General features: G+C 30.8%; 1 protein-coding gene across 2 annotated transcripts in view; it reads right to left on the reverse strand.

Moving 5' to 3' along the window:
• LOC107363639 (gamma-aminobutyric acid type B receptor subunit 2-like) overlaps nt 1–17,866 on the reverse strand; it is a 77,307-nt gene that overhangs the window by 15,593 nt on the left and 43,848 nt on the right. For both annotated transcript variants that reach the window (XM_089267984.1, XM_089267983.1), the window contains exons 2-5: nt 2,835–2,972; nt 2,149–2,316; nt 1,509–1,610; nt 1,374–1,439 (exon numbers count right to left, since the gene is read on the reverse strand). In XM_089267984.1, the coding sequence (XP_089124110.1) occupies nt 1,374–1,439; nt 1,509–1,610; nt 2,149–2,316; nt 2,835–2,972 (474 nt within the window). The remainder of the gene's footprint in view (nt 1–1,373; nt 1,440–1,508; nt 1,611–2,148; nt 2,317–2,834; nt 2,973–17,866) is intronic.

Below are 17,866 nucleotides of genomic sequence, written 5' to 3' on the forward strand. Positions count from 1 at the left end.
AATTTTCCCTCACAAATTACCCTTGAGATTTCCAAAGCTATCATGTGGCAATATTAGTCGGCTTTTTATTTTTTGATGAATCTCTACCTTTCCCTTTTCTTGAATCTCATGCAATACTATGAAATATTTTTACCTTGCAAATTAAAATTTAAAATAACCTCCAAAGCAAATAAATAAATCTTGTTCGTCACAGAACTTTTGGTTTGATAAGCAATTTCAAAAGTTCATGTCAAACTCGCAACCAATTCCCTGCATTTCAGTCAAATGTAAACACATTGAATTATTGAGTAAGAAAGCTGTTTGTTTTGGTAAACTCATTCATTAATGATACCATCAATCAATCGATAAAGAAACTTTATTTTCAGAATAACTTTGTTCGTCTGACGAACTTCTAGCAATTTCATCCAATTTAAAAAGGAAACAAATCAGTTTTTCAGCTAAAAATATCACATCAAACTTTTATTCGTCATGAAAAATCTCGGACTTGCTTCTGATGGATTGAATGGTGATTTCAACTATAGATCGAAGCAAAATATCTCTCGACTTCGACAGCTTTAGCTTCAACAAATGGAAAACTATTTTTCAATTCAATGTTAATCTGTTGTCCTCTCAACTGTTGTGTTAATTGTGAAATATTTGCCTGAACTTGTTTTCACAATAATTTCCGTTGAATGATCAAAATAAATGTTGACTTGCCATGAAATTCAATCCCCTTTAATAATAATAAAGTTTCGTTGAGTTATTGATATGACAGTGACAATGATTGAAAAGAGTATTAAAGGAGCAAAAGAGGTAAACGTTGCAAAAAGTGAAACAATATCTTATAACGAAAAGAAAAAAGTTGGAAACGAAAAAAAAGTAATACAAAACTTGTAATCAATAGACATTAAACTAGAGTCTCGAAGGAAAATAGCAAAGTACTTTAAATTCATTCTCATTTGTCTTCATTTAAGTGAAGTAAAAGTCGAGAGAGAAAAAAGTGAAAAACTTTTTTTCTGTTCATCTTTTTTTGCGTTTCTAATATTTTCTCAGATAGTCATTAGTGTTGAGAAAACATTGAAAAATGATGAAAATTGAACAATGGAAAGTGGAGAATGGTGAATGCATGATGTATTCATGTTTGTGTGTGATTCGTCATTTCACAATTTTATGCGAATTTCATGTAAACTTTTTGACTTTCGATTTTTTCGATTGTGAAATTTTTGCTTCTTTCATCAATATCAACTTTGTGGTGCTAATGGCTTTGTTGGATTACTCTTTAATGGAATTATTATCACTTTGGGAATTTGATATTGATATTTTTATGGACCCAAAGACAAGATTGATTCGTCTTCAATTGAATTCAATTTAATTGCTTTTCATGATTTATTTACCTCGCAAAATATTTTTCGTGCAAAATCTTCGCCAAAATTTCCCAAAATTATTCGAACCGATTCAGCCTGGAATTGGAAAATAATTGATTACAATTTTGATTTGCAATAATTCTCAGTATTAACAGTAAAACTTACCTTTAACTTTTCGATTCCAAGTTGAATGTCTTCTGAAACACTTTGGGTAAACTTGAATTTAATATTAACTTTATCTAAATCTGTGAGCAATTTACTGTGAGGCTTTGGGATTGGAATAAAGTAGAGCAAAAAAGCAAAAGATTAAGTTATTAAACTGTCAAGTGGCAAGAATTTGAATAAGCCCAGTCAACCTAAACTTTTAGCGCACACAAAATAGAGAGACAGCGTTCATCAGCTTAAACGAATGAAAAATGAAAACGAAAAATCGTCTGTCTCTGCGTTCGCTGCGTTTTACGCAATAAATTTGATTTGTTTATCGCTACCTCAACCATAGTGCTGAGTAAATTAAATAAGTAATTTTATTGTCAGATGGCAGTCCAGTGGTTAAAGAGTTGGTAAGTAGGGAAAGGATTATGAGATCGAGGCCCTATCGGAGAATAGGTATACGTTTGCTTATTTGAGTAAAATTGGTAAACACTGAATCGACATGAAATGTGTCTCAGTGATCATGTTTCTGATGCTGAACATGGTTGACTGGATAGGTTAGGTAAGGTTAGTTTAGGACTGGGAAGCTCAAGTTATTTCATGTCATACAAGTGAGCTCGACAACATGTTGAAAGTCCAAGAATGTTCAACTTACCAAGCTATATCTTGGATGATTCTCGTATAGAGTTCCTACTTTAGTCCAATTGAATCGCTGTAAAAGAGCTAATCGAGCTGGATTGAAGGCAGCTTCGCTGGGCACAACTCGGTAAAAATTTGGATAACTTTCTGAAGTATACATTGGATGTGTATCTGCATATGAAAGCTGAAGAAAAAGAGAAAAGTTTAAAAAACTGTAAAAACACAACTTTTCACATTTGCCATTTCGAACATTTCCAAGCTAAAGTTCATTTCGTTTATGCATTTATTATTACATTAGCATTATCTTGCTTCGTTCATTCATTCATTCGTTTGTTTTTCTTTTTTTCTTTGTGATGAACCTTAAATTTTGTAAAAACCAAAAAAAAAAGAGTGAAATTGGAACGAAAAAAAGCAAGAAAAAAGGAAAATATTTTATTCTCATCTTGGGAGTTGAAAGTAAAGCTATCGAGTCAATTTTATATTCCATTATTAAGCTTATTGCATGACAATACACCTTGCTATAGATGAAGTGATGAATAGAATTTCATGAATTTTCATCTGAATAAATTTCAATTCTTTAAACTCAATCATTATTGGATCAGTTAGAACGAGTAAAAAGATGAGAAAAAATACTAAAACAAACTAACTCTTGACTCTTCAAGCACCAAACAGTTTTCAAGTTTCAATTGATAATCAACTCACCTGTATAAGATTAAAAAATTTGGACGCTTTAGCAATAGGATCAGTGACGGAAGTACAAGCATCACCAAAGAGTATCAACTTTTTAGGATCACCATGAATCATGTCGAAAAAAGCCTTCATTCCAACTGCTGGATCACACTGGAAATTGGGAAAAGAAAATGAAAAAAAGTTGCTTTCATTAGCAAATTGCTGTTAATTAGATTTTAGATGAAAAGTTTAATTTGCATTTTTACTGCTGATGTCAACTCATTTTGAACTCGACCCTTTCAACAATTAGAACAATCAAACAATATTTAATATTCAAAAAGTGAAATTCGTTGATCAATCGATGAGGTTAAAGCTTTCAGTTATTAGATTAACAAAACTGAATCAGTAATTTAGATTTCTTTTTTTTCTCCATTCTTCATGCTCACCTCTTTCCATGAAAACCTCGATTAATTGCGAGTTTACCTTTCATTTGTCTTTCAGTTCATTAGCATTTATCTTAATAAGCTTAAAATGTTGTAATAAATCTCAAAGGAAACAAAATTATTCAATTATTATCATGATATTTGGAAAATTATTTTCTATTCTCACTTCAACTTTGCTTTTAAATCAAGAGTTAATTAACTGGAATCAAAATGGTTACCAGTTAATGTTGCTTTTGTGTTGCCATGAAAAATTGCCAACTTTCAGATTCAACTTGTTCCATGAAGTTTTTTTGTAACTTTAATGGTTAATTTGCAGAATCGTTAAATAAGTTGCAATTTTTCTTCTCAAATGTAGACTCTTTTATCATTCAATTGAACAAAATCTTTTGTCGAAAATTATTCCATTCAATATTCATTTCCTCTTCATATTCAGAGAGTTTTGGTGAAAACTTTCTGTTGTTTCAAAAGACATGAATTTCTCGATACTTTGCAGTAATTTTGGGTTCCTTTTTTGCTCTACTTTTATTATTGCTAATATTAAAGGATTCAAGTATCATTTGATGGTTTGAGTCATTTCAAATTCCATCGTTATTGATTGGTAAAAATGACATTTTTACGATCATTTTAGATTATTTTGTTGCGAACATTTCATCGACAATTGAAAAGTGTTTTCAAATGAAATTGATATTTTCAAATTTCTGTATCTTGAAATGCTTCAAGTTTTGATGCTTTTGTCTGACAATGTTTTCCATCAGAAAATGTTATTGCAATCAATAGTAATCCGATTCAACGATAAACTAATATTTCACTCAAAATCCAGACTGTCTGAGCAGTTTTTGTGTCTAACAAGTAACCTTGTCAAAGTTGCATGCTTTTTGTTGGCTTTAGTAGCTTTTATAGCATTTATTGACTGCCCAAAATTATGGATAATTTGGCGAGAAAATGGTTCCTAAATCCAAAGACAACATCAATTCGTTTGTTTGAGATGCAAATTTAAAAGTTCAACAGAAAAGACTTGAGAATTTGATGAATATAATTGAGTGAAAAAAGTATTTGCTGAGAAATCTCATTACCATTTGAATGAGGAACAAGATGAATGAGGTTAAATTTGTCTCAACAGATGGCTCAACATTCAGCTAGTCTGGTAAATTATAAACCTTTCAGTCATTCAGTTTCACCATGTTAAGCCAGATGTATTTTATTGACTGGAAACAATGTCAGAATCGAAGGATTTTCATATTTTTATCTTTAATTATTCATTTCTTATTCAACTTGCATATTTTCACTTACATAGTTTCTCAGTGAGTTCAAGGGAAAGCTTTTTACTTATTTTCCCTCGTGATTTCTCGTGAGTTTGACCCCTTTTAGGATAATCTCAAAACCTGATGCTTCATCATAATGGATGAAGCATAAGCATGATAGCAAAAGACGAATGAGCAAAGAAGCAACAAAGCAAATCGACTTTTAAAGTTGATAAGAATCTATTGAAATGTCTAATAAAAAAACTCGACTAGACCGAGATGATACACAGAATGGCGTTCTTTTGAGCAATTGAAACATTCAATGATCGATAATTTTCGTTAAAATAAAGGTCGAACTTAGGTCTGAATCATTTCGCATTCGCTACTCATCGATAAAAGTCAAAGCCTCAAAACTCACTGGTTTACTCATTTAGTGACGAGTCTTGTTCATCAATAGTTTCATATTTATTCATTTGTTATCGCTTGTTTAAAACATTTGGTTAACTTGTTTTCACTAAATAATGAAAAGATGTAAATGTTATAACAAAAAATAATTGAATTTGCAACCAATTTGAATGTCGCACTTTTTACCTGAAAATCAACGAAACTCAAACTATTTCAAGTGATTTGATTCAGTTCATTATCTGAGAGTGTAAATTCAATTTTCATTGAAGTTTGCATTGAAATCATCACCACTTTACACAATGGTTAATGATGATAGGAATGAATACAGATGCAAGTAAAAATTCAAAATTGTTCAAGTTATCAAGTTTTATTCATTGAATTGTAATAACTGGAGAATTGAGAGAAAAAAAAGAAAAGTTGAAAATGTCTATTTTTATCTTTAATATCATCACTATTTGTCATTAAAATTGGCATGATAAAATAAGCATTGGATGATATAATTTATGTGAAACCATTAAGAGTATCATGATAATCAACAAGGAAAAAAATATATCAAATTAAATGGGAAAAGACAAATAAAGAGTTAGTTATTAATTCGCTTTGATCAAATAAAAGTTGCATTTTCTCGTCTTTTTTCGCTTTCGCTTCTTAATCATTCTTATTAATAATTGTTATCATTATCATGTTGATAGTCATTTTCATCACCACAAAATGTGAACTTCTATTAATAATGAAGTAATGAAATGAAAGAAGACAAAAAGTGTAACATTATTATCATTACTATTATTATTATACTTATTATTATATGTAATATCATTACAAATAGGGAAAATGAGATGAAAAAAAGACAAAGAGTAATGAGTTTGCTTTATCAGCCGATCAACTATTAAAGCCAATTTGCTTCTCAAATGAACCCAAAATTAAACATGAATTAGTGATAATTTGCTCAAGTAAACGTTGAGCTTAACTTTTTGCTCTTCATTTACCGGCAAAATTGAATCGACTTGTGATCGATTGAAAAATTTTTTTGAATTGCTTTATTTCAAGTTTTAAACTTTTATTGAGTCAGACGGTGAGAAAACAATTTGTCCGTGTTAGCGAAATCAAATTTGTGCAGTGATTAAATGTTCAAGTACAATTTCGCTTTAAAATGAAGTTCGTCTTAGCTTTCACTTGGATGTCGGTATTAGCTGCTTTCTGTGTGAAGGGTTAAGTCACTGAATTTACAATGAATCAAATTTATTTGATGAAACTTGAAAAAAATGGAATCAATATCAAGTAAAAATAGCAAACTAATGAAACCTTTAAGTGTGAAAGTTCATCAATTTTCCAGAAAAACAATAAATTATTGAGTTACGAACAATCTTTAATTTATAATGAGTTTAAACTGAGCCTGATCTTTCGAACTGATTGACTTAACAAGAAATCAAATAAAACGAATGAACTCAGTGATTATGAAACCAGAAATTCTTAAAAAACTTTTCGAAATCATATTAACTTAACTGAAGACTAAAATCTCTCAACAAAATTAAAGCAATACTGAACAAAAATTTGGTCACTGATGAAGCAACTACACGTGAAAAGTATAGCATTTTCAATCAAATTCAACTGTAATGCAATATCATCGAAACGGCTTGAGGAAATTATCTCAAATCAGAATATAAATGTATTCAAAAGATTTCGTCAGTTGTTCCAACACGAAAATAGACTTCACTTAAAAACCTTGAATAACTCTCTTTGCACCCTTTTCACTCCCAGTTCGTTGAAAAATATTCCAAGGAAACTTGAATGTGGAAAATGCAAGTTACCAAAATTTCCATGCATTTTCAATGTAAATTCTGACTTGAGTTATTAGTGACCATTTTCTGTAAAACTTGACTTTTCGCTGATTTTGTCATGGTTAAGTAATCTTTTGTTTCTTTTATCATCATGCAACTGTGAGCAAATTGGCCGTGCCTAAGTTTTGCTGAATTTTGGTTTATAATGTGATTCCTTTGTTTACTGTGCTGTCAGTTGGCATTGAAATTTGAATGACACGGAAAATGAGGCGCAAAATTTTGTCCTCAGTTGCCAATTTTGATTATTATCAGCATTTGAAAAATTGCAAGCCAACCTTATGGAAGATATTATACAGAAGAAAGTGAAATGTAAGATGAATATTATAATTTTGGGAGAGATGAGAAGAAAGGTAAACAGAGATTCATTTTTCATCAGCTTGTCATGCTTTTCTTTTCATGGAAATCTATTTTTTCTGCTCATTCGTTCAACTAAGAATCATGTTGTTTCAACCATTAAATTACTTTAAATTTCATATCTTTTACTTTTGCCTTTGCCTTTGAACTTTTCTTATCTCTGTTTGGTCCACGGCAACATGCATAGCAAAATGTTCAACTCTGTTATCTGAAAAAATTCATGAAAACACAAAAAATGCAATTTGAATGCAAAACCAAAGATTGAAACCAACAACAACGGGAAACACTCGATGTTGAACCAATGTATCCTGGGATGGATTGAAAAGTGTTGTCTAATTGGATTTGATGAAAGTAAGATTTTTTGGCTCGAATGGGTTTCACCGTTTCTAATAAGCAAACATTGAATAATTGCATTGAACAGGTTAATAAAGTTAACATTTACTCATGATACTGATGAATATTCATTTTTTTTATGCAAATCTTGTAACTTATCAAAGTGTCTTTCAAAATATTCTTCATTTTGATGGCCATTAATAAACAGAAATGAGTTTTTGGAAAATTAATATTTACATGAAATTTCGAGAAATGGAGTTGAGTTTCAACAAAAGCCTTTCAGAATTATTGAAAGTTCCCTTTCGAGCACACAAATAAAAAAACTTTTTAAGAAATTTCAAATTCTAATTTCGACAAAAGTTTCAATCGAACAGTCAAATTCTCGACTCTAGTTTGGTTCATCATTTGACTATCAATTTGAACGCAAAATGTTTTTTAACGAACTTCACGCTTTTGTGATTCGAGTTTCTCTGAATATTCTCTGAAAACTGTGAAATGAATTTTTCGAAAGTTGAAGTAATTTGAAAATGTTTTTGTGCAAAGACTTCGAGTTGATGAAGTAATCGACTGAAGGATTGGACAAATCAATATTCAAGAAAATATGATTTAATGAATCAATTGACAGAATGAAGATAAATGCGAATTGAATCAATCACAATGTTGGAGCGATACAATAAGAGGATATTAAATCGGTATTAGTGTTGCTCTGAAGAATGAGATAATATTTTGAATCGATAGTTGATTGAAAATTTCATGAGTGGATTTGATGAATACACACATTGAAAGGAAATTGAATTGAAAAGATAACAAGATAGTCAATAATGAATCTGTTTTTCTCTCTCTTCTGACCACATCAACCGAGTATCAAAATTTCAACATTTTTTTTCATCAACTTTTCCATTCTTTTTTATCCATCATTTTCAACCTTTCCTTCAATAAACTCGACACAATAGTCAAACATTGAATACCCTTTTTCCTCTCAACCACATGCATTGTTGACCGAAATTCCAGTCCTAATCATAAACATCATGTCTAGTAATGAAACTCGAATGCTTTTCAACCAAACAATTTCACCTCAAACATCCATTCCAAAGGAAAAAGGTAATGATTTGAAAAATGAAAATGTCTAAACTAATAGGAGTGAATGTAAAGAAAAGGTTGAGAAAAACATTTCATTAAAAATTTTCCTTCAAAATTCCATTTTAATGATTCCTGAAACTCGAACAATCAAAATTTGAATAATCTTTTCAATTGGAAATTTGAAATTGACAAAACCAACAATTTAAATTAATTAAACATAAAACTGGTGAAATTGACTTTTCAATATTTCCAAATGAGAAATTGAATCCCAAAGTTCACTTTAATTGCGCTCATCAGTTGAGTCAATTGTTGAAGAGATTTAAATTTTATTGCTTTTTCTTCATTTACTAATGACTTTGACTAAAGACTGAAGCTGTTTGTTTGCATTTTATGCCTTTAAATGTGATTATGTCTTTTATGATATGCTGTGCATTTTGAAAAGCTTTGATCATCAAAAGCATGAGAATTGAATACTTGAGATTCAACTTGCGTAAATTGGTTGAAAAACAGGGGAATCTTGAAAACTGGTTGAAATTGAAAAAGTTGTAAGATAATAATGATGATAACAATATAAAGGAATCTGATTAAATGTGTTTTTCGGTGCAAAGAAAAAAAAGTGGAGCAAAAGTTTTGTGTTTCTTTTTTATCTTGTGTTCATCATTAATGATGATATCATTTCCATATCAGAAAAGAAAAGAAGAGAAGAAGAAAAAATGAAAAGCAAAATGAACTGATTTTCTTTTGATTCGTTCCATGAGCATTCCCATCAGAGAAACATTATCATCATTATTATCACCGGCAAAAAGCTAATAGTTGTTATCCATTTCCTTTTACAGTCTTTGTCTTAATTCGAGTCATTTACAATTGAACACTTAACAGGAGAAGATAATGATAATCATGATGAGAAAAGATGAACTTGTGATTGGATCAGAGAAGGAAGAAGAAGAACAAGTCGAAAAAAATGAAAGCAAAAGATTGGTTAATGTTGCAAGGAAATGAAGGACAAGATGACTGGGACAGAATTTGGAGAAAAGTCGAAATTCCATTATCTTGATCACCTTTATCTCATTCCCTGTTTTCCATCACCTGAACCTTTAATCAAATGCAACTCATTCCTTAACATTCAAAATGTTGACTTTTGATTCAATTATTTTTCTACCCTTTAACTTGGCTTCTCACATTTTTCCAGTTTTTACAGCTTGTTTGGCTAATCACTTACATGACGTGAAGGAAAACGGTTTTACGAATAAAAAAAGGTAAATTAATCACTTAACTGCGAGAAACGAGAAAAAAAACATTCTAATCAAGGTAATTGTATTTCATGTTGAACCAATTCATGATGATGCATGAATTACGTTTGGACGTTTTCAATGAAATTAACTTTTATTCTTAATGTCACTTTTTTTTGCTAAACTTCAACTAAGCTTCTGTCCAAGTTGATTTTCAATTTGCATTTTTCATGAAAAGCGAAAAATGTTCAACTTTTTTTCTTCTCTTTTCCTGGAAACTTCATGAAGCAAACATTTTAAACATTTAAAAGGCTCTTTTGCTGCCATTTTCCAGTTTCTTTGAGATTTCATTTTCAAACCATTTCTTCATCAACATTTTTCCAGACAAAATGAAAAAGATATTTCAAAAGGTTAACATGGAGTAAACATTGAAACCTTTTTTCTTTCTCCTTCCTTGGAGTTTATATTTTGTTAAAGACAATTTGACTCACAAAATTCAATGGAAAGTGAGGTCAGAAGAAAATGCAAAGAGCAAAAGGCAGGAAGAAAAAGAAGTGAATCAAATGAGAATAAACGAAAGAGAAGAAAAAAAGTTTTTTCTTTTTTCTAACTCATGGCAACTCGGAATGATCATCAATTGTGAAAAGTGGATGCAAACCTTTCAATACAAAAACGTTTCCCTTGATAACGTTTTTAAAATAAGAGTTGAACCGATTTTGTTGTTGGAAGAAGAAGCAAAATTTTCTTGAAATTGGAGGAAAAATTTCAAATGATAAATTCAACTTTGAATTATTCAAGTTTGGAAATTGCAGGCTAAACATTTGAGATTTTACTGTGCATTTGTTTTCCTCCGATTATTACATTGGAAATGTTACTTTGGAGCAATAAAGAAATGGAAATGTTGGAAATCTGAAAAGTTAGGTGATATCAAATTATGTTCATCAACATTGAGTGGAGAAGCTTTTTTCGCCGAATTTCCACTTTTTCCTCTTTAAAGGCAACTATGATTATGCTTTGCCTATCATTATGTATGAATAAATTTGTGAAACACGAATAAAAACATTGGACCTTTAATTTGCAATTTTAAATCGTTGTTGTGTGAAAACAAGAATGAAAATTCAAGTTTCCAGAGTAAAAGATAACTTTGGATTACATGCAGTTTTTGGCAATATTTATGAATACAAAAGTAGGTTGAGAAAAGGAAATAATAAAAAGTAAAATTCTAATCGGAAATAGGAATGAGTAGAGATAACTTCAACTCCCAGTCCAACAGGGAAGCTTTTCGCTTCCACTTTTTTAACATTAATTATTTCAATATTTTACTTTCATTATCAGTTTGGTCGATTGTGCATTTTGAGTTTTGTTTTGCGCAGTTGATGTTGATCTATTTTTGGTTCATGTTTCATGTTTGAGTCGATTCATCATGCAATTTTACAATCAAAATTCAATTTCATTGGAAAAGTCGACGAATCTGGTGAAACGGAAATGAAAATTCAATTAAGTGATGGAATTAAAGTTTGTAATCATAGTTTTCAATAACAGTCACTTTCAATTGAAATTGAAACGTGAAATTGATCACAATTAAATTAGTTTCCAAGATTAAATAGAATTTAGAATGGATTTTTGCCTGAAATAATCGATAAAACGCTTGATTTACTTTCGAGAGTTGAGCTGATATTTTTTCAGTCTTTGTGTTGGAATTTAAGTCAAGGTTAGATTTTAGGCTCAAAAGGAGGCTTAAAATCAATAATTGTTGGATGTCACTGACCTAGAATTAATTTTAGTTCATTTTCAAAGATTAATTGATTTTTAGGCTTACTTTTGATAAACTCGAAAAATCATCGAAAACTCGTTGGACTAGAAAATTAGAGAAAATATTGGATCGGAAAAATTGGAGTTTCGGGCCAACCAAGAAAGTTTCGGCAAAGTACTACATAGACTAACAACAGCTAACGAGGAAACGTGCCGATATTAAGATTTCATTGGTTGCTATGCGTATATTAGGTCTAGTTGAGGATCAATGTAATGGATTGAGCATGGAATGCATTAGGATGGAATCACCTTTTCGATTTCGAATTTTTTTCTGGAAAAAATTGTCTTCTTTTCTAGGGAGATTTGTAAGCTCATTTTTTCATTTGTAAAATGAAACAGAAACATGATTAGATTATTATTTATCGAGGGAGAAGAGCACGATTGTTTTATCATGATACTTCGAACCTAAGGTTTAAAGATTTACAATAAGATGAATTGATTAAACATTCAAATTTTGATCTGAATGGTGGTCTGATAGACTTATCTCATTGAAATTGAACAAATCCAGACTGATGAGAAATTATCAAATCTAATTTTCTTAAATCTGTCTAGTTGCTTGGTGTTAACTGTTGATGTCAACTGTGGCTGTTAAACAAAATAACAGTTTGATTAAATTAGATTTACCAGCTCAGAGTGATTTCGATGATATGACTGGACTTGAGGTAAACAATCAAACGTGATTATAAGATAAAAAATCAATTAATTTTTCGAGTTTTTTCTGGTCTTATCAAAATACCCAAAGGGTTAAATTTGATTATATGCTCAACACGTAACAAAAAGTATCCAAATCAAAACAAAAAGCACGTGAAACTTAAGTTTCTTAATCAAAGGCAAATCGTGGTTTCTATTTTTGAAGTCACATGGCATTACGAGCCAGTCAGATGACCATTTTGAGTGATACAACAGTCTCAGGCATACCAATTCGTCTAACTCGATATGCTGAAATGCGGAACCAACATCAATTCACTGATCGTTCAAGCCCAACTTTTTTCAAAAATCGACTTTATCAATCTATTTCATTTCGCTTGCGTTTTTGAAGATTCGACCATCGAACAATTGTCGTGGATTTTACTCCTCGAATCAATCTGATCGATTGATCAAAATCAGAAAAGCACTAATCGAACATTTTCTTTCAAGATGTTTCTTGGAATGCAAGGCAAATGAACATTTGAAAAAGTCGAACTTCTAGGTTGCTAAAATATCCAAAAGCTTATTTTCGTGATTGGATTGAAATAGAAGTGTAAGTTTGTGCACAAGATAAAGATGTAACCGTTCATTAACTTATCGATTCTTTCGTATAGATTATCTGTTTAACCTTTTCTGTATTCACATTATCTTCTGTTAACATCAAAATCAAGATTTATACGAGCTGTTCCCTCGAAGCAAAGAGTTCATCATTCCGTCTCTTTTTTATCCTGTTCCTTCTAGTTTCATTTCATTCATCATGATGCTAACATTTTTTGTCCCAAACACACAGAACTGTGTTTTTTTATTCTTCATCATTCATCGTTTCTTCTCATTGATGTTATTATCGAGAAAATGCCTTGTTTTCCTCTCTTCTTTTCATACATACACACATATTGGATTAATTAGCTTCATCAATCTAACATTTTTTTTCTTCTGTTAATCAGTCTTGTAGTTTCATTGTTTCGATTGTTGTTTCCTTGTTCCTTACCAAGCTCGATGTGATCATTTTTTGCTCTCCCTGTTTCCCATTTAATTGAATGAAACAACTGAACACTTTAGATTTGTTTGCCTGCTTTTTTACTCCTCAAATGGAGTAAAAAGAACAATTAATATCAAAAAGGAAAACAATTGACTTACAATCGATTTACTCTACTTTATAAGGTTATTTAGATTCACTACAAGATATAAAATACAACATTTTCCCAGCGTTTTTTGTGGAAAAATTTTCATTGGCAAAAGTTCTTTGTTCAACTTTTGTGTTCTTTTGCTCAGATAATCGATAACTATGAATGTTTTGGAAAATCACAATTTTCTATGTTAATTGTTCCAACTGAAATGAGCCGAATACTTTGAAGTTTTGAATGTTAGGTCAGAGAATCAGAATAATGTGAAGAAAATTTTCTGTGCAAAGAGTTGAGATACTTGCACAGCCTGAGTTTACACCCAATTTTCAAGTGAACAATTAGGATGAGTCAACCTACAGTTAATCTTCTGGTTAATCCTTCCACTGTAAATGACCTGAATCTTTTCACATTAACTCGAATCTCTTTTTGCCCATAAACTTTGCACACTACTTATCGTTAACACTTTATCTGTTTATCCATCAAGTGTAAAGTGCTTCAACTGTGAATATTTATCCATGAAATTTTGTGATTTTCTCAATGTTACAACTTTTACTGATTTGGGTTACTTTGATTGGTTTCATTTTTATGAATATTTGCTTAATTCAAGATTTTTCTCTTTGATTAATGTTTTTCTTTTCATCTTTTCCCATGTAAATGAATGGCTCTAATGATATATTACAAAGTTGCTCCTCTCAGAGTGCATTTCAATCTGTTGGTATTATGAAGATAAGAAGGAGGCAACGAGAAGAAGAAAAAAAAACGGAAAACAGAAAAGAAGAAGAACAAGATGAAAAGGAAGAAAAACAGAAACTAATCAATTCTCTTGATAATATTTTCAACAATTTGAGAAGATGAATAGAGAATGAAAATGTTCAGATAAATCATAAGCAAATAGAAAGTCTTCTCCAAAAGTCGCGATAAGTTTCCTGCATCATTTGCCCAAGTTCATGAAACAGCTAAACACAGAAATAAGGAAATGTAATTTTCGCCTTTTCATGATTCTTCATCTAAAAGCTCTTATGACCAAGAATATTCAAATCCAGATTTTGTTTAGCTTCACGAACTTTGTTATACACTTTTAGGCCGATTTCCGTTATAAAATTCAGACTAAAGATAAGAAAGTTTGCGTCTTTCGACTGAATCTTAGGCGACAAAAAAGTCGAAAGTCTTTTGATTAACTTCTAAATAAACAGAAAGTTTGATAAACTTTGGCGTCGATTCACTTGATGAGGAAAATATTCAGTTTTAATTGAAAGTCAATGATAATGTAATTATGGGATCAACCTTTTGTCTCTTTATTCACTCAAAGCTTGAGGTTTAACGATGAAATAAACATTAGTAATGATTAATCTAAATTGTCAATTATGTGATAAAAGGCTAAATCACAAACACAATTTATCAAGCAATGTTACTCTGGTTGAGAAGCGTAAGATGAACATTTTAATGCAAGTTCATGATTTGGAAAGTTAAGGTTTCAAGATTTGCATTTGAAAATTGCATTCGTTAGTAAATTATGGTAACGATGGAACGAGTTTTTGCTTCAATTTTCAAATGTTTCATGTTTTACAATTTTTTTTGTTCAACTCTACTCTTGTTTAACTATTGATAGACAGGCATTTCATTTGTATTACTAGACATTTCCAAGACTATTAAGGAGATTAAAAAATAGTCAAATTGTTCAACTAATTGAATTTTACTTTTTACTTAACACTGTTCAACCATTACTTAACCCTTTCATTACTTGTGTATTCTCGCTGTGAAGTTAAATCATCATTATCTTTGCACTCTGGCTAATCAGCTAAATGGTTAATAAACATGGACTACTTTATACAGTAAATATACATTTGTAACAATCATAATGATGAAAATGGATGTGCACAGAGAAACGTAAAATTATGTGGTCAATTATAACTTTTTTTGTAGGTTAAATAATCATTAACATACACTTCAATTAGGTCCATTCCATTATTCATTACAACCAAACATGACCCTGAACAGGCAGTTGATTTCATCTGTTAATTACTGAAGAAGAAGAAACCATTTCATCAAAGATTTGTCGATATTTTCCTGATTTGCCTTTTCCGTCTGCCAACTGCATAAGACTACATTTAATGCTCAGTTGAATCAACAGTTTTAGAGGAAAAGCCTCTTCACTCGATGATGTAAGATGAATCATGAATTAAAAGCAAATCAACTTTAGTCATTATTGCCATTTACTTTGAAATTATTCAAAGATCCTTTTTTCCAGCCAAGAGATTGAACTGACCGTCAACAGTTTTCTCTGCGCATTCACCTTAATCTCATGATAAAGAGCTGCAGTTGTCATCAAGATCAAACCAGCTTATCATTTATCTTGAGCAAATTAAACTCTGAATAAGTAAGCTAGTTAAATGACTTTTGAGTCAACGCCTTTGAAAACTGAACCTTGACTTAATATCAGTTTAAAGGCAAATGTTTATCAGGATCAAATCAACTTTAGTCATCAGAGTGAATGATTGTTTATGTCTTGTGATAATTGAACGGCATAAATGGTTGACAAAGTTTGTCAGCTTAATCAACTAGAGTTACTCTAACCTAACCTTACCTAACCTAACCTAACCAATGAAGATTGTGGATGGTATGTGGTTAAACCGACTCCAGCAACTTGGTACCTTACAAAGAAAAGAAACTTGAAAATTCCGATAAACTGGAAACAGTGAAAATTTAAATTATCCATGAGTATTGATCCGAGAATCGATTTTTTTCTTGATTCTCTTCTTGATTTTGTTCTCGTTAAATTGATTTGAGACAATTGACAATAAATTGATAATGGTGTTATTAGTCATGTTGGTAATAGAAACAAAGTGATAGAATCTGATTGATTGTACATAAAAGTATTTTCATTGATGGATGGATTGTTGAATCAAATTAGCCTAATCATTTGTTATTTTACTCCAACACTTTTATCGTTTCACCATCTTCATCCTTTTCTTTTTTTCCTCCAACAATATTTTATTCCATTTTCTCTATAATTCTTGTTCTTCTCCTTCGTTGACATCTTTTTTCACTCTCTCTCCATCTCACAAGTCTGGCCATTGTTTTTCATCAACTCTTAATACATTATTATTTCCATTCATGGTCATTGTTTTGTCATGTCGTTTGGCCGAGATAAGATGAGGAAAAGTGATGAAACAAATAAAAACCAGATGAAATTGCTGAACAACTACTACATTTATGTCAAGTGTACCTTCGAATTGTATTATAATCAAATATCTTTGAGAGTAAACTTCTTTTTTTTTCATTTGATTTATTTATCATTTGCAATTTACCATTTTCCCATTGATCTTGCTTGACAACCAGACGATTCAAGTGCAATTTAGCTAATGAACAGCGTGAAAAGACTCGAAAAATTGTTCTAAACATTTCAAGATTATCGTCAGAAACTAAAGTGGTTGATTCGGTCAACAATTAGATTCTGTCAAAAGATAACTTCTCATGTAAAAAATGACACTGTGACAGGTGCTAATAATGACAGAATTTACGTTTTCTAATTAAATCTTTTTTTCTCTGAAAATCAGTCGGGTTGATTGAATCTCCATGACTGTGCATCAATAACTTTCCGATTAAAATGAGAAAAGAAATTTTCATTTCGAGTTTTTTTTCATCATTTCCAGGTTAAAATTTTGAATGAAAAAAGATGCCAAATGTAATGCATTTATGCTTCATCAATGAGCTATGAAAACAATTTCAATTTAAAAATTATTTCTGCTTCATTCAATAGTTTTCATCAAAATTTAAATGAAACTGATAAGAAAATGTTTCTTGGTTTCATTTTGTTTCCAATAGATGGGGAAGTTCAGTGTATTGTTGGTTTTCATTCCAATGTTTCATTGTTGGCTTCTTTGAAAGGGTTAACCAGAAAAATGTCTAGGAATTTGTTACAATGGTTACATCAGCAACCTTTTGAGGAATGCAAACGTTTCATGACAAATAGCAGCGAGCAATCAATTTTGTCTGAAAACAAATAATCCATCAATTTGTCTCAAGGAAAATATCGAAATATGAAAGTTGATCAAGCAAACCTCAAAAGAGTAATGTTGACATTTGATCAGTCACTTTGTAATTCCGACTTTTTCCTCTAGTTTCGAGCTATCAACGAACAATTTTCACTCTTTTTCCATTTCTTCCTTTGTCTTGCATTTCGTTACCAATCCGTCTAATTGTTTCTTTCTTTCAGAGTTGCTGCTCGCTATTTCTCTTAATTTTAAAAAGTCTCCTATCAAAATCAAAGTATGCGCTTACTGCAGTTTCAGTTTGAACGTCTTCAACATTTCTTCACAAGTTTTTGTGAGTGAATCGCGAGTCGGTTTGCAGCTACGTTAGTAGCGAACGACTGAAGCCAGTCGGTTTGGGTTCAAACACTTTAATATAATGTAATAGGTATTTACAATAGGTGAAGTGGAGAGTTAGGGTAAAGGAGATAGACTGGTTAATGTGCCATTGATGACAACTCTATTTACTATCTGTATATCTATGGGTT

The sequence above is a fragment of the Tetranychus urticae genome, chromosome 2 (genome assembly GCF_039701765.1).
Source record: "Tetranychus urticae isolate SD_2017Ah chromosome 2, NJAU_TeUrti_SD_1.0, whole genome shotgun sequence".
In the NCBI taxonomy this organism is placed as follows: domain Eukaryota; kingdom Metazoa; phylum Arthropoda; class Arachnida; order Trombidiformes; family Tetranychidae; genus Tetranychus; species Tetranychus urticae.